Here is a 24,694-nt window from a genome sequence, read left to right as displayed (position 1 = left end):
CTAGACAATCTGGACCCCTACAAACCAGCTGGGCTAGACAATCTGGACCCCTACAAATCCGCTGGGCTAGACAATCTGGACCCCTACAAACCAGCTAGACAATCTGGACCCCTACAAATCAGCTGGGCTAGACAATCTGGACCCCTACAAATCAGCTGGGCTAGACAATCTGGACCCCTACAAATCAGCTAGACTAGACAATCTGGACCCCTACAAATCAGCCGGGCTAGACAATCTGGACCCCTACAAACCAGCTGGGCTAGACTCTCTGGACCCCTACAAATCAGCTAGACTAGACAATCTGGACCCCTACAAATCAGCCGGGCTAGACAATCTGGACCCCTACAAATCAGCTGGGCTAGACAATCTGGACCCCTACAAATCAGCTGGGCTAGACAATCTGGACCCCTACAAATCAGCTGGGCTAGACAATCTGGACCCCTACAAATCAGCTGGGCTAGACAATCTGGACCCCTACAAATCAGCTGGGCTAGACAATCTGGACCCCTACAAATCAGCTGGGCTAGACAATCTGGACCCCTACAAATCAGCTGGGCTAGACAATCTGGACCCCTACAAATCAGCTGGGCTAGACAATCTGGACCCCTACAAATCAGCTGGGCTAGACAATCTGGACCCCTACAAATCAGCTGGGCTAGACAATCTGGACCCCTACAAATCAGCTGGGCTAGACAATCTGGACCCCTACAAACCAGCTGGGCTAGACAATCTGGACCCCTACAAACCAGCTGGGCTAGACAAACTAGACCCCTACAAACCAGCTGGGCTAGACAATCTGGACCCCTACAAATCAGCTAGACTAGACAATCTGGACCCCTACAAACCAGCTGGGCTAGACAATCTGGACCCCTACAAACCAGCTGGGCTAGACAAACTAGACCCCTACAAATCAGCTGGGCTAGACAATCTGGACCCCTACAAATCAGCTGGGCTAGACAATCTGGACCCCTACAAACCAGCTGGACTAGACAATCTGGACCCCTACAAATCAGCTAGACTAGACAATCTGGACCCCTACAAATCAGCCGGGCTAGACAATCTGGACCCCTACAAACCAGCTGGGCTAGACAATCTGGACCCCTACAAATCAGCTAGACTAGACAATCTGGACCCCTACAAATCAGCCGGGCTAGACAATCTGGACCCTTACAAATCAGCTGGGCTAGACAATCTGGACCCCTACAAATCAGCTGGGCTAGACAATCTGGACCCCTACAAATCAGCTGGGCTAGACAATCTGGACCCCTACAAATCAGCTGGGCTAGACAATCTGGACCCCTACAAATTAGCTGGGCTAGACAATCTGGACCCCTACAAATCAGCTGGGCTAGACAATCTGGACCCCTACAAACCAGCTGGGCTAGACAATCTGGACCCCTACAAACCAGCTGGGCTAGACAATCTGGACCCCTACAAATCAGCTGGGCTAGACAATCTGGACCCCTACAAACCAGCTAGACAATCTGGACCCCTACAAATCAGCTGGGCTAGACAATCTGGACCCCTACAAATCAGCTGGGCTAGACAATCTGGACCCCTACAAACCAGCTAGACAATCTGGACCCCTACAAATCAGCTGGGCTAGACAATCTGGACCCCTACAAATCAGCTGGGCTAGACAATCTGGACCCCTACAAATCAGCTGGGCTAGACAATCTGGACCCCTACAAATCAGCTGGGTTAGACAATCTGGACCCCTTCAAATCAGCTAGACTAGACAATCTGGACCCCTACAAATCAGCTAGACAATCTGGACCCCTACAAATCAGCTAGACTAGACAATCTGGACCCCTACAAATCAGCTAGACAATCTGGACCCCTACAAACCAGCTAGACAATCTGGACCCCTACAAACCAGCTAGACAATCTGGACCCCTACAAATCAGCTGGGTTAGACAATCTGGACCCCTACAAATCAGCTAGACTAGACAATCTGGACCCCTACAAACCAGCTAGACTAGACAATCTGGACCCCTACAAATCAGCTGGGTTAGACAATCTGGACCCCTACAAATCAGCTAGACTAGACAATCTGGACCCCTACAAACCAGCTAGACTAGACAATCTGGACCCCTACAAATCAGCTGGGCTAGACAATCTGGACCCCTACAAATCAGCTAGACTAGACAATCTGGACCCCTACAAACCAGCTAGACAATCTGGACCCCTACAAATCAGCTGGGTTAGACAATCTGGACCCCTACAAATCAGCTGGGCTAGACAATCTGGACCCCTACAAACCAGCTGGGCTAGACAATCTGGACCCCTACAAATCAGCTGGGCTAGACAATCTGGACCCCTACAAACCAGCTGGGCTAGACAATCTGGACCCCTACAAATCAGCTGGGCTAGACAATCTGGACCCCTACAAACCAGCTGGGCTAGACAATCTGGACCCCTACAAACCAGCTAGACAATCTGGACCCCTTCTTTCTAAAATTATCCACCGCAATTGTTGCACCCCCCATTACTTGCCTGTTCAACCTCTCTTTTATATCGTCTGAGATCCCCAAAGATTGGAAAGCTTCCGCGGTCATCCCCCTCTTCAACGGGGGAGACACTCTAGACCCAAACTGTTACAGACCTATATCTATCCTACCCTGCCTTTCTAAGGTTCGAAAGCCAAGTTAAGAAACAGATCACCAACCATTTTGAATCCCACCGTACCTATGCAATCTGGTTTCCGAGCTGGTCATGGGTGCACCTCAGCCACGCTCAAGGTCCTAAACAATATCATAACCGCCATCGATAAAAGACAATACTGTGCAGCCGGGTACTATATTGTTTATTCCATGTGTAACTCTGTGTTGCTTTGCTTTATCTTGGCCATGTCACAGTTGTAAATGAGAACTTGTTCTCAACTGGCCTACCTGGTTAAATAAAGGTGAAATAAAATAAAAATACAAATGTGTATAGTGTTGAGTCATCAGCATACACAGACACAGGCTTTACTCAGTGGCAAGTCCTTAGTAAAGATTGAAAAAAGTAAGAGGCCAAGACCGCTGCCCTGGGGAATTCCTGACTCTACCTGGATTATGTTGGAGAGACTTCCATTAAAGAACACCCTCTGCTCTGCTGGACAGGTAACTCTCGATCCACAATATAGCCGGGATGTAAAGCCATAACACATTAGTTTTTCCAGCAGCAAATTATGATAGCTAATGTCAAAAGCTGCACTGAAATCTAGCAAAACATGTCCAACTTTTTTTATTATGAATATCTTTCAGCCAATCATCAATCGTTTGTGTAAGTACCATGCCTGTTAAGTGCCCTCCCCTATAAGCATGCTGAAAGGCAGTTGATCATTTGTTTCCTGTGACGGTCCTGATGAGATTTACAAAGTTCTTTAAATGTTCCGGGTTGACTGACCTTCATGTCTTAATGTAATGATGGACTGACCTTCATGCCTTAAAGTAATGATGGACTGACCTTCATGCCTTAAAGTAATGATGGACTGACCTTCATGTCTTAAAGTAATGATGGACTGACCTTCATGCCTTAAAGTAATGATGGACTGACCTTCATGTCTTAAAGTAATGATGGACTGACCTTCATGCCTTAAAGTAATGATGGACTGACCTTCATGTCTTAAAGTAATGATGGACTGACCTTCATGTCTTAAAGTAATGATGGACTGACCTTCATGTCTTAAAGTAATGATGGACTGATCTTCATGTCTTAAAGTAATGATGGACTGACCTTCATGTCTTATAGTAATGATGGACTGATCTTCATGTCTTAAAGTGATGATGGACTGACCTTCATGTCTTAAAGTAATGATGGACTGACCTTCATGTCTTAAAGTAATGATGGACTGACCTTCATGTCTTATAGTAATGATGGACTGACCTTCATGTCATGATGGACTGACCTTCATGTCTTAAAGTAATGATGGACTGACCTTCATGTCTTAAAGTAATGATGGACTGACCTTCATGTCTTAAAGTAATGATGGACTGACCTTCATGTCTTAAAGTAATGATGGACTGACCTTCATGTCTTAAAGTACTGCTGGACTGTTGTTTCTCTTTGCTTATTGGACCTGTTGTTGCCATAATATGGACTTCGTCTTTTACCAAATAGGTCTGTCTTCTGTATACCACCCCTACCTTGTCACAACACAACTGATTCGCTTAAACGCATTAAAAAGGAAAGAAATTCCACAAATTCACTTTCAACAAGGCACACCTGTTAATTGAAATCCATTCCAGGTGACTACCTCATGAAGCTGGTTGAGAGAATGCCAAGAGTGTGCCAAGCTGTCATCAAGGCAAAGGGTGGCTATTTTGAAGAATCTAAAATCTAAAATATATTTTGATTTGTTTAACACTTTTTTGGTTACTACATGATTCCATATGTGTTATTTCATAGTTCTGATGTCGTCACTATTATTCTACAATGTAGAAAAAATTAAGAAAAACCCTTGAATGAGTAGGTGTGTCCAAACTTTGACTGGTACTATAGGTCCTGGATGGCAGGAAGCTTGGCCCAAGTGATGTACTAAGCCGTACGCACTACCCTCTGTAGCGCCTTACGGTCGGATGCCGAGCAGTTGCCATACCAGGCGGTGATGCAACCGGTGAGGGTGCCCTTGATGGTGCAGCTGTAGAACTTTGAGGATCTGGGGACCCATGCCAAATCTTTTCAGTCTCCTGGGGGGCAATAGGTTTTGTTGTGCCCTTTTCAAGACTGTTTTGGTGTGTTTGGACCATGGTAGTTTGTTGGTGATGTGGACACCAAGGAACTCTCGACTGGACATGCTACCTTGCCTACCTTCATGCTGGTCATTTATGAACATTTGAACATCTTGGCTATGTTCTGTTATAATCTCCACCCGGCACAGCCAGAAGAGGACTGGCCACCCCTCATAGCCTGGTTCCTCTCTAGGTTTCTTCCTAGGTTTTGGCCTTTCTAGGGAGTTTTTCCTAGCCACCGTGCTTCTACACCTGCATTGCTTGCTGTTTGGGGTTTTAGGCTGGGTTTCTGTACAGCACTTCGAGATATCAGCTGATGTAAGAAGGGCTATATAAATACATTTGATTTGATTTGATTCATGGGCTATACTCAGCCTTGTCTCAGGGTAGTAAGTTGGTGGTCTGTTGATATCCGTTCAGTGGTGTGGGGGCTGTGCTTTGGCAAAGTGGGTTGGGTTATAGCCTGCCTGGTTGGCCCTGTCTGGGGATATCATTGGACGGGGCCACAGTGTAACGGACAGGGCCCCCGCCCCCCTCTGTCTCAGTCTCCAGTTTCTATGCTGCAATAGTCTATGTGCCGGGGGCTAGGGTTAGTCTGTCTTATCTGGTGTCCTGTGTGAATCTAAGTATGTTCCCTCTAATTCGCTCTCTCTCCCTCCCCTCCCGGAGGACCTGAACCCTAGGACCATGCCTCAGGACTACCTGGCCTGATGAATCCTTGTTGTCCCCAGTGCACCTGGTTGTGCTGCTGCTCCAGTTTTCAACTGTTCTGCCTGCGGCTATGGAACCCTGACCTGTTCACCGGACGTGCTACCTTGTCCCGGACCTGCTGTTTTCAACTCTCTCCATCGCATCTGCTGTCTAGACCTCTGAATGCTTGGCTATGAAAAGCCAACTGACATTTACTCCTGAGGTGCTGACCTGTTGTACCCTCTACAACCACTGTGATGATTATTATTTGACCCTGCTGGTCATCTATGAAAATTTTAACATCTTGAAGAACAATCTGGCCTTAATGTTCATGTACTGTTATAATCTCCTCCCGAAACAGCCAGAAGAGGACTGGCCACCCATCAGAGCCTGGTTCCTCTCCATGTTTCTTCCTAGGTTCCTGCCATTCTACTGGGTTTTTCCTAGCCACTGTGCTTCTACATCTGCATTGCTTGCTGTTTGGGGTTTTAGGCTGCTGCTAATGTAAAAAGGGCTTTATAAATACATTTGATTGGTTGGTTGGTAGCAGGCTGATTGGACGGCTGTTTGAGCCAGTAAAGGGTGCTTTAATATTCTTGGGTAGCAGAATGACTTTTGCGTCCCTCCAGGCCTGAGGGTACACACTTTCCCGTAGACTTAGATTGAAGAGATGGCAATATCGTCCGCTATCATCCTCAGTAATTGTCCATCCAAGTTATCAGACCCAGGTGGCTTGTCAGTGTTCATAGAGAACAATTAATTTTTCACCTCTTACACACTTGACTTTACGGAATTCAAAATGACGATGCTCATCTTTCATAATCTGGTCAGTTATGCATTTAGAATTTGTTGCTGGCATGTCATGCATAAGTTTGCTAATCTTGCCAATGAAAAATTCTGTATTTGACAATATCAAATGATCTGATTCAATGAGGATGAGTTTCTATTTTTCCTCAGCATGTATTTCATTTAAGGCTTTTTACTCATTATTTATGTCATTTATCTTTATTTCATAGTGCAGATTCTTCTTCTTTTTATTTAGTTACATGATTACTCAATTTACAGTACGTTTGCTGATCAGGATACTGCTTTAAAACAAATTTCAATACATGTTGATGATTTAATTCCTGTGCTGTTTCTATCTACCCTGGTAGGTTGACTGATATCCTGAACCAGGTTGCAGGCACTGGTTACAGTTTGAAGCTTTTTCTTGAGTGGGCAGCTTGATGAAAGCCAGTCAATATTTAGGTCCCCCAGAAAATATAACTCTGTTGATATCACATAAATTATTAGGCATTTCACAGATATTATCCATATACTGACTGTTAACACTTGGTGGTGTATAGCAGCTTCCCATAAGAACAGGCATTGCTTGCTCTTTGAGACTTAAGGCTTGGTTTCTGTAAAGCACTTTGTGACAACTGCTGATGTAGAAAGGGCATTATAAATACATTATATTGAGGTGAGGCCGGTGAAACTGTGGCCATATCACTTCAATAGTATTTAACATGAGATCCTCTCTAGGCTTTACAGGAATATGATTCTACATATAAACAGTAACCCCTCCTCCAGTGACATTGCTGTCTCTAAGGTAGATGTTATAACCTTGTATTGATACCCTTGTATCATCAAAGGTATTATCTAACTGAGTTTCAGAGATACAGTAGTCAGAATATGAGCCTTAACATTCTCCTTCAGCAATGAAGGTGTAAATTTGGCCGTTAGAAACATAAACTTTATATTTGACAAATTAGCCTCCTTGGCTAATCTAAAGAAGCATAAGAGCAAACCAAAAATAACAGATAATGAAAAATGGTTTGATAATGATTGCAAAAATCTAAGAAAGTCATTGAGAAATATATCTAATCAAAAACACAGAGAACCAGACAACAAAAATATACGCCTTCAATATGGGGAAACACTGAAGCAATACAAACGCACCCTAAGAAGAAAACGGAACAGCACATTAGAAATCAGCTGGATGGAATTGAGGAATCCATAGAATCAAACCACTTCTGGGAGAATTGGAATAAATTAAACAAACCTCATCATGAGGAATTGGCTATCCAAAATGGGGATATGTGGAGAAATCACTTTGCAAACCTCTACAGCAATATAACAAAGAGCCCAGAACAAAAAGATATACAAGAAAAATTACAAATCCTTGAATTAGCAGTCAAAGACTATCAGAATCCTGTAGATACCCCAATTACAGAAGAAGTATTATTGGAAAAACTATGCAATCTTCAACCCAAAAAGGCCTGTGGTGCTGATGGTATTTTAAATGAAATTATCAAATATACAGACCACAAATTCAAATTGGCTATACTCTAACTCTTCAACATTATCCTCACTGCAGGTATTTTCCCCGATATTTGGAACCAGGGATTGATCACACCAATCTATAAAAATGGAGACAAATTTGACCCAAATAATTACAGAGGAATTTGCGTTAACAGCAACTTGGGGAAAATCCTCTGCAGTATTATAAATAGCAGACTACATCATTTCCTTGACGAACACAACGTCCTGAGCAGAAACCAGATTGGATTTCAAAAAAATTATCATACAACAGACCACATTTACACCCTCCACACTCTAATTGATAAACAAGTTAACCAAAACAAAGGCAAAATCTACTCGTGTTTTGTAGATTTCAAGAAAGCATTTGATTCAATTTGGCACGAAGGTCTTTTTTATAAACTAATAGAAAGTGGTATTGGAGGGAAAACATATGATTTTATTAAATCAATGTACACTAAAAACAAATGTGCGGTTAAAATTGGCAACAAGCAAACAGACTTCTTCTCTCAAGGGCGGGGAGTGAAACAGGGCTGCCCAATAAGTCCAACATTATTTAACATCTACATTAATGAATTGGCAAAAACATTAGAAGAATCGGCAGCACCTGGTATCACCCTACACAACACTGAAATCAAGTGTCTGCTGTACGCAGATGACCTGGTGCTGCTGTCTCCCACTAAAGAGGGGTTACAGCAGCACCTAGATCGTCTTCACAGGTTCTGTCAGACCTGGGCTCTGACCGTTAACCTAAAAAAAACAAATATAATGATATTCCAAAAAAGGTCGGGAAATAAGGATGACAAATATAAATTCTATTTGGACACAGTTCTATTAGAACACACCAAAAACTACACATATCTAGGACTAAATATGAGCAACACAGGTAGCTTTCACATGGCTGTGAATGAGCTGAGAGACAAAGCAAGAAGAGCATTCTATGCCATTAAAAGGAACATCAAAATTGAAATTCCAATTAGAATCTGGCTCAAAATTTTTCAATCAGTTATAGAACCAATTGCTCTATATGGCAGTGAAGTATGGGGTCCACTCTCTAATAATGAATTTACTAAATGGGACAAACATCCAACTGAAATATTGCATGCAGAGTTTTGCAAGACTGTATTGCAAGTACAAAGAAAAGCTCCAAATAACACATGTAGGGCAGAATTGGGCCAATACCCCCTCCTCATTCGAATAGAAAAAAGAGCCATCAAATTTTACAACCATCTAAAAACAAGTGACCCTAAAACATTCCATCACACAGCTCTACAATGTCAAGAGATGAAACCAGAGAAGAGTCCCCTCAGCCAGCTGGTTCTTAGGCTCAGTTCACCAACCCAAACCAACCCCATAGAGCCTCGGGACAGCCCTCAGAAAATCTGGCCCAACCAAATCATCACAAAACAAAAAGAAATATATATAACCTATTGGAAAGACACCACAAAAAATCAAAGTAAACTTCAATGCTATTTGGCTCTAAACAGACAGTACATGGTGGCAGACTATCTGACCACTGTGACTGATAGAAAACTGAGGAAAACATTGACTAGGTACAGACTCAGTGAGCACCGTCTGGCTATAGAGACCGGTCGTCACAGACAAACCTGGCTGCCCAGAGAGGACAGGCTGTGCTCACTCTGCTCCAGGGGAGAGGTAGAGACAGAGGTGCATTTCCTACTACACTGTGACAAATACTCAGACCTAAGAGCATATTTCTTTCCCAAAATTATAACTCAATACAAAGAATTTGAAACTATAAAAGATGAAGAAAAAATCAAATATTTATTGGATGAAAAGCCAAAATGTGCAGTTCTGGCAGCCAAATATGTGTCCTCCTGCCACAACCTGAGGGACAGCCAGTGAAAAATGCAAAGTAATATTGATAATATTTCCGATTTAGCTTAGTTTTGTTTTGTCTTTCATACCAGGTCATATGTCTTCTCAAGTCATATTGACACTGGTCTACTACTGTTGCTTTAATTTATTGTTGTTCTGATTAATATTGTTGTTGTAGTTGTTGTTAATGGTGATCCCATGTCCACTACTACTGTTATTATTGCTGTTGGTCCCACCATTTATTTATATATAAATATATATATATATATTTTGTATATATATACATATATATTTGATTTTTATTTTTCGATATGTATACTTTGACAATGTAAGTAATAACGAACTTACCATGTCAATAAAGTCAATTGAATTGAATTGAATTGAATATGAATGTTATCTGTTACTAGCAAGTAATCGATTTCATTAACCTTGTTTCTTCGGCTACATTAACGTCGGCCATTTTTGGGGGCTTTTCAAGGATGATTGATTGTTTTTATTGCTTTACTGGGAAGCTTATCAGATGTAGACATAACGGTGATATTTATGTTTGAGTTGATAGCGCAGGATGAGCTGCGCACAGTGGACTTCCTACTAGGTCACACAGCTTCAGTGCTAAAAGTATAACTCTGGTTCATAGGCAGATTATTACTGCTGACAATAGCTGTAGGATTGAAAGAGGCATTCGGGGAAGTTACAGGGACACAAGTTAGGTTACTTACATTATGTCTTCAAACGCCCCTGGGACAATGAACATCTGTAGCAGTACTACGACAACTCAGCGACACAATGTTAGGGATTATCTGAGCAGGGCTTGGGTCATTGATAAATCATTGTCTCAATGGTAGGGATCATCTGAGCAGGGCTTGGGTCATTGATAAATCATTGTCTCAATGGTAGGGATCATCTGAGCAGGGCTTGGGTCATTGATAAAGCATTGTCTCAATGCGACCTGGACAAGGTCCAGGCACCAATATGATATGGATGGACTCGTCATTCCTGTAGCATCTTCTGTTTCCAGAAGGTGCCAAAGTTATCTTTAGCCAGATGTGTAATGGCAGTAGCCTGCTGAATCCAAGGCAAATCTGTCAAGAGTTATACATTTTAAATTGCATCAACTGCATCATGTCCTAGCTCTACATTCCCAAATAAATATGGTGATTTATTAAGGAGCAGCGTCTCGTAATTTATTGCACGATTTACCGACCTGCTGCAGGGTTGTCACTAGTTACCAACGCCACAAAGTCAGAAACCCCGCCTATTTCTACAGTATCTTTTCTTCGAAAGTGATTTTAAACAACCTTAACCACACTGCTAACCTAATTCCTAACCTTAAATTAGTACCAAAAATCAAATGTTTGTATTCATGAATTTTTCCGATTTAGCCAATATTGACTTTGTGGCTGTATTATCTAGTGGAAATACTGCTGCAGGTGTGTTATGATGGTCGGTCACGTGGCCGCGCTGCTGCACTGAACATGTCTTGACCACTTTAGAAATGTTAGACTTTTTGTATTTCACATTGCATCTGAAACAAACTGGTGACAGACGGACACTTTTAGGCTACTATACTTTCAATTTATTGATTAGGAATTATGTAAAGCTTTATCGATATATTTCAGATTTGAATGTTCAGACAACATTGGAGAATAACATCGGGGGCGATATAGTGATTGACGAACACAAGCCGAGGCTGATAATATTCTGAACCGAGACTGAACCTAGACAACCAAACACCGCCATGATGTCAAGCCTGATCCAGAGTAGGCGGGAATAACGGAGTTTTTTGACCAATGAAAAATCGTAAAAGCGCCCGGAGTCCAATAGTAAATGTAGTTGTCGTTTGACAACTGCTTGGTGTTGACAACAGGAGCAGTAGACATTCATTCTCTGTGAATACCAAACTAACAGACTGTGTATTGAGTACATCATTCCCCCTTGAAGAATTTAACTAAGAGTGAAAGGTAAGTCGTCTCCGGCATGATATTGTTTGACTTTTAATATATATATTTAGAACTCTCCACCTGTTTCTATCGCTGACATAAAGTCCAAATATAACGTTACTCCGTTATGTTGGCCAAGGCAGCACAAATGCACCTCCATACGTTACTAGCTTCCATAGCCAAAGTCATAAACCTCGCCCATTTATACAATTTATCTTCTTCAAATTTGATTTGAACCTAACAGTAACCACACTGCTAACCTTAAATTAAGACCAAAAAGCACATTTCTGTAGCCAATTTTGACTTGTGGCTGTGAGTCTGACTTTGTGGCTATGGAAGCTAGTGGAAACCAGGTAGTGGCCGGTGGGGGAGAGACTATACGGTCACGCTTGGAGTTGGGATGGATTTCAATCTGTCCACAGCTAGCTCATTCAATTATTTATGCTAATTTATGCTTGTGGTTCGCTAATTTAAGCGAGGGTTTTTAAACGTGCAGTGGCGATTTTAGCATGTCAATATTGGTGGTGCATGCCATCAAAGCCACTACAAAATATGTATTATTTTATTAGACCTATGTGGCCTCAAAAGGAGGGGAAATACAATCACGAGGATCCACTTTTGACCTGTATGCTCTCGTTGGCTGGCCCTCGCTTCATACTCGTCGCCAAACCCACTGCCTCCAGGTCATCTATAAGTCTTTGCTAGGTAAAGCCCAGCCTTATCTCAGCTTACTGGTCACCATAGCAGCACCCACCTGTAGCACGCGCTCCAGCAGGTATATTTCACTGGTCATCCCCAAAGCCAATTCCTCGTTGGGCCGCCTCTCCTTCCAGTTCTCTGCTGCCAATGACTGGAACCAACTGCAAAAATCACTGAAGCTGGACACCCATATCTCCCTCACTAACTTTAAGCACCAGCTGTCAGAGCAGCTCACAGATCACTGCACCTGTGCATAGCCCATCTGTAAATAGCCCATCCAACTACCTCATCCCCATACTGTATTTATTTGATTTATTTTTCTCCTTTGCACCCCAGTATCTCTACTTGCACATTCATCTTCTGCACATCTATCACTCCAGTGTTTAATTGCTAAATTGTAATTATTTCCCCACTATGGCCTATTTATTGCCTTACCTCCCTAATCTTACCTCATTTACACTCCCTGTATGTAGACTTTTTCTCTACTGTATTATTGACTGTATGTTTGTTTTATTCCATGTGTAACTCTGTGTTGTTGTTTGTGTCGCACTGGTGTTCTTTATCTTGACCAGGTCCCAGTTGTAAATGAGAACTTTTTCTCAACTAGCCTACCTGGTTAAATAAAGGGTTAGGGTTATATATATATAAATACCTGGTTAAATAAAAAAAAATAAGCAGACAATGAAAGCTCTTACAATATTCAATGAGTACATTTTTCTAAAACTGTATGTCTTTAGGCTAGACGTGCACCACCAATTCAGAACTGTAGTTATGATGGGGAGAGGGACCAAATTATTAGAGTGAGGCACATGGGCTACTAACAGCTTACTACACAACATACACTTAGTATTACTTTCTTAGCTACAGTATACATATCTCCCTGGCAGATTACATAATTTGCAGTGCCTTCGGAAAGTATTCAGACCCCTTGACATTTTCCAAATGTTGTTACATTACAGCCTTATTCAAAAATGTATTAAATTATTTTTTACTCATCAATCTACACAGAATACCCCATAATAATAATTTTAAAGAAGTGTTTTATTTTATTTTGGCAAATGTGTTAAAAATAAAAAAGATACCTTATTTACATAACTATTCAGACCCTTTGCTATGAGACTCGAAATTGAGCTCAGGTGCATCCTGTTTCCATTGATTATCCTTGAGATGTTTCTACAACTTGATTGGAGTCCACCTGTTAATTGGACATGATTTGGAAAGTCACACACCTGGTCCCACAGTTGACAGTGCATGTCAGAGCAAAATCCAAGCCATGAGGTCAAAGGAATTGTCTGTAGAGCTCCGAGACAGGATGTGTTGAGGCTCAGATCTGGGGAAGGGTACCAAAACATTTTTGCAGCATTGAAGGTCCCCAAGAACACAGTGCCCTCCATCATTAGTTGATAGAAATTTGGAACCACCAAGACTCTTCCTAGAGCTGGCCGCGCGGCCGAACTGAGCAATTGGGGGAGATGGGCCTTGGTCAGGGAGGTGTCCAAGAACCCGGTGGTCACAGAGATCCAGTTCCTCTGTGGAGATGTGAGACCCTTCCAGAAATACAACAATCTCTGCAGCACTTCACCAATCAGGCCTTTGTGGTAGAGTGGCCAGACAGAAGCAACTCTTCCTAGAGCTGGCTGCCTGGCCAAACTGAGCAATCGGGAGAGAAGAGCCTTGGTCAGGGAGGTGACCAGGAACCCAATGGTCACTCTGACAGAGCTCCAGAGTTCCTCTGTGGAGATGGAGGAACCTTCCAGAAGGACAATCATCCCTGCAGTATCAGGCCTTTATGGTAGAGTAGCCAGAGGGAAGCCACTCCTCAGTAAAAGGCACATGACAGCCAGCTTGGAATTTGCCAAAAGGCACCTAAAGACTCTCAGACCATGAGAAACAAGGTTCTCTGGTCTGATGAAACCAAGATTGAACTCTTTGGCCAGAATGCCAAGCATCATGTCTGGAGGAAACCTGGCACCATCCCTACGGTGAAGCATGGTGGTGGCAGCATCATGCTGTGGGGATGTTTCTCAGCAGCAGGGACTGGGAGACTAGTCAGGATCGAGGGAAAGATGAGCGAAGCAAAGTACAGAGAGATCGTTGATGAAAACCTGCTCCAGAGTACTCAGGACCTCAGGCTGGGGCGAAGGTTCACCTTCCAACAGGAGAATGACCCTAAGCACACAGCCAAGACAACGCAGGAGTGGCTTCGGGACAAGTCTCTGAATGTCCTTGAGTGGCCCAGCCAGATCCCGGACTTGAAAAAGATCGAACATTTCTGGAGAGACCTGAAAATAGCTGTGCAGCGACGCTCCCCATCCAACCTGACAGAGCTTGAGAGAATCTGCAGAGAAGAATGGGAGAAACTCCCCAAATACAGATGTGCCAAGCGTGTAGCGTCATACCCAAGAAGACTCCAGGCTGTAATCGCTGCCAAAGTTGCTAAAACAAGTACTGAGTAAAGGTTCTGAATACTTATTTAAATGTGATATTTAAAATGGGGCAAGGTGCCCTTACAGTCCTCTGAACAATACATGATGGGGAAAGGTGCCCTTACAGTCCTCTGAACAATACATGATGGGGCAAGGTGTCCTTACAGTCCTCTGAACAATACAAGTCGGGCAAGGTGCCCTTATAGGGCTGTTTGTGTTTGGCTACAGGGCCTGTTTGTGTTCGGTTGAAGGGACATTTGTGTTTGGGTCCCTCCTTGTCTCTCCCTCCGTCTCCACTAATGTCCCTCCTTGTCTCTCCCTCCGTCTCCACTAATGTCCCTCCTTGTCTCTCCCTCCGTCTCCACTAATATCCCTCCTTGTCTCTCCTCTCCTCTAATATCCCTCGTTGTCTCTCCTCTCCTCTAATATCCCTCCTCCGTCTCCTCTAATATCCCTCCTCCGTCTCCTCTAATATCCCTCCTCCGTCTCCTCTAATATCCCTCCTTGTCTCTCCTCTCCTCCGTCTCCACTAATATCCCTCCTTCTCTCTCCTCTCCTCCGTCTCCACTAATATCCCTCCTCCGTCTCCTCTAATATCCCTCCTTGTCTCTCCTCTCCTCCTCTCCTCTAATATCCCTCCTTGTCTCTCCTCTCCTCCCTGTCTCCTCTAATATCCCTCCTTGTCTCTCCTCTCCTCCCTGTCTCCACTAATATCCCTCCTTGTCTTTCCTCCGTCTCCACTAATATCCCTCCTCCGTCTCCACTAATATCCCTCCTTCTCTCTCCTCTCCTCCGTCTCCTCTAATATCCCTCCTTCTCTCTCCTCTCCTCCGTCTCCTCTAATATCCCTCCTCCGTCTCCACTAATATCCCTCCTTGTCTCTCCTCTCCTCCCTGTCTCCCCTAATATCCCTCCTTGTCTCTCCTCTCCTCCCTGTCTCCACTAATATCCCTCCTTGTCTCTCCTTTCCGTCTCCACTAATATCCCTCCTCCCTGTCTCCACTAATATCCCTCCTTGTCTCTCCTTTCCGTCTCCACTAATATCCCTCCTCCCTGTCTCCACTAATATCCCTCCTTGTCTCTCCTTTCCGTCTCCACTAATATCCCTCCTCCCTGTCTCCACTAATATCCCTCCTTGTCTCTCCTTTCCGTCTCCACTAATATCCCTCCTTGTCTCTCCTTTCCGTCTCCACTAATATCCCTCCTCCCTGTCTCCACTAATATCCCTCCTTGTCTCTCCTTTCCGTCTCCTCTAATATCTCTCCTTGTCTCTCCTTTCCGTCTCCACTAATATCCCTCCTTGTCTCTCCTTTCCGTCTCCACTAATATCCCTTCTTCTCGCCCTCTCTTCCAGATGCAGTTCATGCTGCTGTTCAGTAGGCAGGGGAAGCTGCGTCTCCAGAAGTGGTATGTTCCTCTGTCTGATAAGGAGAAGAAGAAGATTACCAGAGAGCTGGTCCAGACGGTTCTGGCCAGGAAACCAAAGATGTGTTCATTTCTGGAGTGGAGAGACCTCAAGGTTGTTTACAAGAGGTGAGTAGTGATAGAGTTCAAGCACGTTGTTCAGCCACTCCTCACATTTCTTGTTAACAAGCTATAGTGTTGCCAAGTCGGTTAGAACATCTACTTTATGCATGACACAAGTCATTTTTCCAACAATTGTTTACAGACAGATTATTTCACTTATAATTCACTGTATCACAATTCCAGTGGGTCAGAAGTTTACATACACTAAGTTGACTGTGCCTTTAAACAGCTTGGAAAATTCCAGAAAGGGATGTCATGGCTTAAGCTTCTGATAGTCTAATAACAGTGGGGCAAAAAAGTATTTAGTCAGCCACCAATTGTGCAAGTTCTCCCACTTAAAAAGATGAGAGAGGCCTGTAATTTTCATCAACTATGACAGACAAAATGAGGAAAAAAAATCCAGAAAATCACATTGTATGATTTTTAATGAATTTATTTGCAAATTATGGTGGAAAATAAGTATTTGGTCACCTACAAACAAGCAAGATTTCTGGCTCTCACAACTTATTCTTTAAGAGGCTCCTCTGTCCTCCACTCGTTACCTGTATTAATGGCACCTGTTTGAACTTGTTATCAGTATAAAAGACACCTGTCCACAACCTCAAACAGTCACACTCCAAACTCCACTATGGCCAAGACCAAAGGGCTGTCAAAGGACACCAGAAACAAAATTGTAGACCTGCACCAGGCTGGGAAGACTGAATCTGCAATAGGTAAGCAGCTTGGTTTGAAGAAATCAACTGTGGGAGCAATTATTAGGAAATGGAAGACATACAAGACCACTGATAATCTCCCTCGATCTGGGGCTCCACGCAAGATCTCACCCCGTGGGGTCAAAATGATCACAAGAACTGTGAGCAAAAATCCCAGAACCACACGGGGGCACCTAGTGAATGAATTGCAGAGTGCTGGGACTAAAGTAACAAAGCCTACCATCAGTAACACACTACGCCGCCAGGGACTCAAATCCTGCAGTGCCAGACGTGTCCCCCTGCTTAAGCCAGTACATGTCCAGGCCCGTCTGAAGTTTGCTAGAGAGCATTTGGATGATCCAGAAGAAGATTGGGAGAATGCCATATGGTCAGATGAAACCAAAATAGAACTTTTTGGTAAAAACTCAACTCGTCGTGTTTGGAGGACAAAGAATGCTGAGTTGCATCCAAAGAACACCATACTTACTGTGAAGCATGGGGGTGGAAACATCATGCTTTGGGGCTGTTTTTCTGCAAAGGGACCAGGACGACTGATCCGTGTAAAGGAAAGAATGAATGGGGCCATGTATCGTGAGATTTTGAGTGAAAACCTCCTTCCATCAGCAAGGGCATTGAAGATGAAACGTGGCTGGGTCTTTCAGCATGACAATGATCCCAAACACACCGCCCGGGCAACGAAGGAGTATCTTCGTAAGAAGCATTTCAAGGTCCTGGAGTGGCCTAGCCAGTCTCCAGATCTCAACCCCATAGAAAATCTTTGGAGGGAGTTGAAAGTCCGTGTTGTCCAGCAACAGCCCCAAAACATCACTGCTCTAGAGGAGATCTGCATGGAGGAATGGGCCAAAATACCAGCAACAGTGTGTTAAAACCTTGTGAAGACTTTGTTTAAACGTTTGACCTCTGTCATTGCCAACAAAGGGTATATAACAAAGTATTGAGATAAACTTTTGTTATTGACCAAATACTTATTTTCCACCATAATTTGCAAATAAATTCATAAAAATCCTACAATGTGATTTTCTGGATTTTCTTTTCTCATTTTGTCTGTCATAGTTGAAGTGTACCTATGATGAAAATTACAGGCCTCTCTCATCTTTTTATGTGGGAGAACTTGCACAATTGGTGGCTGACTAAATACTTTTTTGCCCCACTGTAGGTGTACCTGTGGATGCATTTCAAGGCCTACCTTCAAACTCAGTGTCTCTTTGCTTGACATCATGGGAAAATCAAAAGAAATCAGACAAGACCGCCGAAAACAAATTGTAGACCTCCACAAGTCTGGTTCATCCTTGGGCGCAATTTCCAAACGCCTGAAGGTACCACGTTCATCTGTACAAACAATAGTACGCAAGTATAAACCCCATGGTACCACGCAGCCGTCATACCGCTCAGGAAGGAGACGCGTTCTGTCTCCTAGAGATGAACGTACTTTGGTGCGAAAAGTGCAAATCAATCCCAGAACAACAGCAAAGGACCTTGTGAAGATTCTGGAGGAAATAGGTACAAAAGTATCTATATCCACAGTAAAACGAGTCCTATATCGACGTAACCTGAAAGGCCGCTCAGCAAGGAAGAAACCACTGCTCCAAAACCGCCATAAAAAAGCCAGACTACGGTTTGCAACTGCACATGGGGACAAAGATCATACTTTTTGGAGAAATGTCCTCTGGTCTGATGAAACAAAAATAGAACTGTTTGGCCATCGTTATGTTTGGAGGAAAAAGGGGGAGGCTGGCAAGCCGAAGAACACCATCCCAACCGTGAAGCACGGGGTGGCAGCATCATGTTGTGGGGGTGCTTTGCTGCAGGAGGGACTGGTGCACTTCACAAATAGATGGCATCATGAGGAATGAAAATTATATAGATATATTAAAACAACATCTCAAGACATCAGTCAGGACGTTAAAGCTTGGTCACAAATGGGTCTTCCAAATGAACAATGAACCAAAGCATACTTCCAAAGTTGTGGCAAAATGGCTTAAGGACAACAAAGTCAAGGTATTGGAGTGGCCATCACAAAACCCTGACCTCAATCCTATAGAAGATTTGTGGGCAGAACTGAAAAAGCGTGTGCGAGCGAGGAGGCCTACAAACCTGACTCAGTTGCACCAGCTCTGTCAGGAGGAATGGGCCTAAATTCACCCAACTTATTGTGGGAAGCTTGTGGAAGGCTACCTGAAAAGTTTGACCCAAGTTTAACAATTTAAAGGCAATGCTACCAAATACTAATTGAGAGTATGTAAACTTCTGACCCACTGGGAATGTGATAAAATCTGAAATAAATCATTCTCACTACTATTATTCTGACATTTCACATTCTTAAAATAAAGTGGTGATCCTAACTGACCTAAGACAGGGAATTTTTACTAGGATTAAATGTCAGGAATTGTGAAAAAAATGAGTTTAAATGTATTTGGCTAAGGTGTATGTAAACTTCCGACTTCAACTGTATATAGTGCACTACTTTTGGCTTTGGTCGAACGTAGTGCACTATGTAGGGAATAGGATGGTATTTGGGAAGCATGCCATCCCCCACCAGGTTGCCATCCTTATCACTGTCACAAAAGTATCTTCGGATCAGGATTTATTTTGGGATATTTGACATTGTTGTGCCGTACATACACACTTATTACTTCATAAGGAATTAGGGCCGGGCCCAGATTTCCAGACCTTCATAGCGTTCCTGTACCACCGCGGGGTATACGCTATTACCTGCAGCGATTGAGTTGTGAGACTCTGCTGTAGAGCTCATCACTCCCCCCACTACCCTCTGTAGCACCACCACGATCAGCTCCTTTGTCTTGCTCACATTGAGGGAGAGGTTGTTGTCCTGGCACCACAATGCCAGTTCTCTGACCTCCCCCCAATAGGCTGTCTCATCGCTATCGGTGATCAGGTCTACCACTGTTGTGTCGTCAGCAAACGTAATGATGGTGTTGGAGTCGTGCTTGGCCACGCAGTCGTGGGTGAACAGGGAGTACAGGAGGGGACTGAGCACGCACCCCTGGGGAGCTCCAGTGTTGAGGATCAGTGTGGTGGATGTGTTGTTGCCTATCCTTACCCCCTGGGGGCCCATCAGGAAGTCCAGGATCCAGTTGCAGAGGGAGGTGTTTAGTCCCAGGGTCCTTAGCTTAGTGATGAGCTTTTGAGGGCACTATGGTGTTGAATGCTGAGCTGTAGTCAATGAACAGCATTCTCACATAGGTGTTCCTTTTGTCCAGGTGGGAAAGGGAAGTGTGGAGTGCTATTGAGATTGCATCATCTGTGGATCTGTTGGGGCGGTATACGAATTGGAGTGGGTCTAGGGTTTCCGGGATGATGGTGTTGATGTGAACCATGACTAGCCTTTCAAAGCACTTCATGGCTACCAACGTGAGTGCTACGGGCCGGTAGTCATTTAGGTAGGTTACCTTCACTTTCTTGGGCACAAGGACTATGGTGGTCTGCTTGAAACATGTAGGTATTATAGATTCGGTCAGGGAGAGGTTGAAAATGTCAGTGAAGACAATTGCCAGTTGTTCCCCGCATGCTCTGATTGCACGTCCTGGTAATCTGGCTGTCCCCGCTGACTTGTGAATGTTGACCTGTTTAACTTCTCTGGGATATGTGGGACACTAACGTCCCACTTGGCCAAAAGCTAGTAAAAATGAAGAGCGCCAAATTCAAATATATTACTATAAAAATCAAACTTTCATGAAATCACACATGAAAGACACCAAATTAAAGCTACACTTGTTGTGAATCCAGCCAACATGTCTGATTTCAAAAAGGATTTACGGCGAAAGCACACCAAACGATTATGTTAGGTCAGTAGATAGCCACAGAAAAACACAGCCATTTTTCCAGCCAGAGAGGAGTAACAAAAAGCAGAAAGAGATAAAATTAATCACTAACCTTTGATGATCTTCATCAGATGACACTCATAGGACTTCATGTTACACAATACATGTATGCTTTGTTCGGTAAAGTTCATATTTATATAAAAAAATCTGAGTTTAGGCAGGACGCTACTGTCTCACTTGGCAAAAAGCCAGAGAAAATGCAGAGCGCCAAATTCAAATGAATTACAATGAAAATTACTATAAAAATCAAACTTTCATTAAATCACACATGAAAGTTACCAAATTAAAGCTACACTGGTTGTGAATCCATTCAAATAGGCTTTTCGGTGAAAGCAAACGATGCTATTATCTGAGTTAGCACCATTGTAAACAAAGAGAGATATATTTCAACCCTGCAGGCACGACACAAAACGCAGAAATAAAAATAAAATTCATGCCTTACCTTTGACGAGCTTCTGTTGTTGGCACTCCAATATGTCCCATAAACATCACAAATGGTCCTTTTGTTCGATTAATTCCGTCGATATATATCCAAAATGTCCATTTATTTGGTGCGTTTGATCCAGAAAAACACAGCTTACAAATTGCTCAAATGAGACTACAAAATATCTCAAAGGTTACCTGTAAACTTTGCCAAAAAATTTCAAACTATTTTGGTAATACAACTTTAGGTATTTTTTAACGTTAATAATCGATAAAATTGAAGACGGGATGATCTGTGTTCAATACAGGATTAAAACCAACAGCCAGCTTTCTGCTCACGCGCTTCTAACAAACAGGACACTTAATGTGACTCTCGTTCAACATGGCCATACTTCTTCATTACACAAAGGAATAACCTCAACCAATTTCTCAAGACTGTTGACATCCAGTGGAAGCGGTAGGAACTGCAAGCAGGTCAATTAGAAATCTGGTTTCCCAATGAAAACCCATTGAAAAGAGAGTGACCTCAAAAAGTGACCTGAAAGGTTTGTCCTCGGGGTTTCGCCTGCTAAATAAGTTATGTTATACTCACAGACATGATTCAAACAGTTTTAGAAACTTCAGAGTGTTTTCTATCCAAATCTACTAACAATATGCATATCTTATCTTCTGGGGATGAGTAGCTAGCAGTTGAATTTGGGTATGCTTTTCATCCAAATGTGAAAATGCTGCCCCCTATCCTAGAGAAGTTAAAGGTCTTGATCACATCGGCTATGGAGAGTGTGATAACATAGTCAACCGGAACAGCTGGTGCTCTCATGCATGCTTCAGTGTTGCTTCGCTGGAAGCTAGCATAAAAGGCATTTAGCTCGTCTGGTAGGCTCACGTCACTGGGCAGGTCGCTGCTGGGTTTCCCTTTGTAGTCCGAAATAGTTTGCAAGCCCAGCCACATCCGACGAAAGTCAGAGCTGGTGTTTTGACACTTTGCCTGTTTGATGGTTCGTCTGAAGGCATAGCATCCGGATTAGTGTCCCACTCCTTGAAAGCGTCAGCTCTAGCCTTTAGCTCGGTGCGGATGTTGCCTGTAATCCATGGCTTCTGGTTGGGATATGTACATATGGTCACTGTGGGGACGACGCTGTCGATGCACTTATTGATTAAGCCAGTGACTGAGGTGGTATACTCCTCAATGTCATTGGATGAATCCCGGAAAAATATTCCAGTCTGTACTAGCAAAACAGTCCTATAGAGTAGCATCCGCTTCATCTCACCACTTCCGTATTGAACGAGTCACTGGTACTTCCTGCTTTAGTTTTAGCTTGTAAGCAGTAATCAGGAGGATAGAATTATGGTCAGATTTGCCAAATGGAGGGAGAGCTGTGTATGCGTCTCTGTGTGTGGAGGTGGTCTAGAGTTTTTTTCCCCTCTGGTTGCACTTGTGACATGCTGGTAGAAATGAGGTAAAAGTTTAAGTTTGCCTGCATTAAAGTCTCCGGCCACTAGGAGCGCCGCTTCTGGATTACCATCTTCTTGTTTGCTTTTGGCCTTATACAGCTCGTTGAGTGCGGTCTTAGTGCCGGCATCTGTTTGTGGTGGTAAATAGACAGCTACGAATAATATAGATAAACTTTCTTGGTAGATAGTGTGGTCTACAGCTTATCATGATGTACTCTACCTCAGGTGAGCAATACCTCGAGACTTCTTTAATATTAGACATTGCACACCAGCTGTTATTGACAAATAGACACACACCCCCACCCCTTGTCTTACCAGACGTAGCTGCTCAATGCATGGAAAACCCAGCCAGCTATATATTCTGTGTCTTCGTTCAGCCACAACTCGGTGAAACATAAGACGTTACAGTTTTTAATGTCCCGTTGATAGGATAGTCTCGATTGGCCAATAGAACGGATGGTTATGGCGGTTTACCCACTCGCTGACGAATTCTCAGAAGGCACCCCGACTTCCTGTATCTCTGTCTTTTCTTCATGCGGATGACGAGGATTTGGGCCTGGTCTTGGGGAAGCAGTATATCCTTCGTGTCGGACTCATTAACAAAAAAAATCTTCGGCCAGTTTGAGGTGAGTAATCGCTGTTCTGATGTCCAGAAGGTCTTTTCGGTCAAAAGAGACGGTAGCAGCAACATTATGGACAAAATAAGTTACAAACAACGGGGAAAAACTGGCTGGCCCTCCACTTCCAGCAGCATCTGGTCTCCCATCCAGGGACTGACCAGGACCAACCCTGCTTAGCTTCAGAGGCAAGTCAGCAGTGGAATGCAGGGTGGTATGCTGCTGGTAGACATACGGTGAATCCGGAAAGTATTCAGACCCCTTGACTTTTTCCACATTTTGTTAGGTTACAGCGTTGTTCTAAAAATGGATTAAATAAAACATTTTCCTCATCAATCTACACACAATAACCCATAATGACAAAGCGAAAACAGGTTGTAATTTATTTTTGCCGGTCAAGAGTTTTAGAACTCATTCAAGGGTTTTTCTTTATTTGTACTATTTTCTATTTTGTAGAATAATAGTGAAGACAAACTATGACATAACACATATGGAATCATGTAGTAACCAAAAAAGTGTTAAACAAATCAAAATATATTTCATATTGGCGATTCTTCAAATAGCTACCCTTTGCCTTGATGACAGCTTTGCACACTCTTGGCATTGTCTCAACCAGCTTCATGATGTAGTCACCTGGAATGCATTTCAATTAACAGGTGTGCCTTTTTAAAAGTACATTTGTGAAATTTCTTTCCTTCTTAATGCGTTTGAGCCAATCAGTTGTGTTGGTAAGGGGGAGGGTATACAGTATATAGCCCTATTTGGTAAAAGACCAAGTCCATATTATGGCAAGAACAGCTCAAGTAAGCTAAGAGAAATGACAGTCAATCATTACTTTAAGACATGAAGGTCAGTCAATCTGGAAAATTTCAAGGACTTTGAAAGTTTCTTCAAGTGCAGTCGCAAAAACCATCAAGTGCTATGATGAAACTGGCTCTCAGGAGGACCGCCACAGGAATGGAAGACCCAGAGTTACCTCTGCTGCAAAGGATAAGTTCATTAGAGTTAACAGCATCAGAAATTGCAGCCCAAATAAATGCTTCACAGAGTTCAAGTAACAGACACATCTCAACATCAACTGTTCAGAGGGGACTGCGTGAATCAGGCCTTCATTGTTGAATTGCTGCAAAGAAATCACTACTAAAGGACACCAATAAGAAGAAGAGACTCACCTGCATGAAGAAACATGAGCAATGGACATTAGATCGGTGGAAATTTGTCCTTTGGTCTAGAGTCCAAATTGGAGATTTTTGGTTTCAACTGCCGTGTCTTTGTGAGACGTGGTGTGGGTGAACGGGTGATCTCTGCATGTGTGGTTCCCACCGTGAAGCATGGAGGAGGAGGTGTGATGGTGCTTTGCTGTTGACACTGTATGTGATTTATTTACAATTCAAGGCACACTTAACCAGCATGGATACCACAGCATTCTACAGCGATACGCCATCCCATCTGGTTTGGGCTTAGTGGGACTATCATTTGTTTTTCAACAGGACAATGACCCAACACA

At 43.2% G+C, this 24,694-nt stretch overlaps 1 protein-coding gene across 2 annotated transcripts in view; it reads left to right on the top strand.

Annotated features, from left to right (window-relative positions):
* The first annotated feature begins 11,062 nt into the window (after nt 1–11,062).
* LOC129869504 (AP-1 complex subunit sigma-2-like) overlaps nt 11,063–24,694 on the top strand; it is a 51,848-nt gene continuing 38,216 nt past the window's right edge. Inside the window, exons 1-2 of one of the 2 annotated variants that reach the window (XM_055943969.1) lie at nt 11,063–11,506; nt 15,965–16,143. In XM_055943969.1, the coding sequence (XP_055799944.1) occupies nt 15,965–16,143 (179 nt within the window). In that variant the 5' untranslated portion in view covers nt 11,063–11,506. The remainder of the gene's footprint in view (nt 11,507–15,964; nt 16,144–24,694) is intronic. The other variant, XM_055943968.1, reaches the window with a different exon arrangement.

Source organism: Salvelinus fontinalis, chromosome 14 (genome assembly GCF_029448725.1).
Source record: "Salvelinus fontinalis isolate EN_2023a chromosome 14, ASM2944872v1, whole genome shotgun sequence".
NCBI classification, from domain to species: domain Eukaryota; kingdom Metazoa; phylum Chordata; class Actinopteri; order Salmoniformes; family Salmonidae; genus Salvelinus; species Salvelinus fontinalis.
This window is presented reverse-complemented; position numbering and strand designations above follow the sequence as displayed.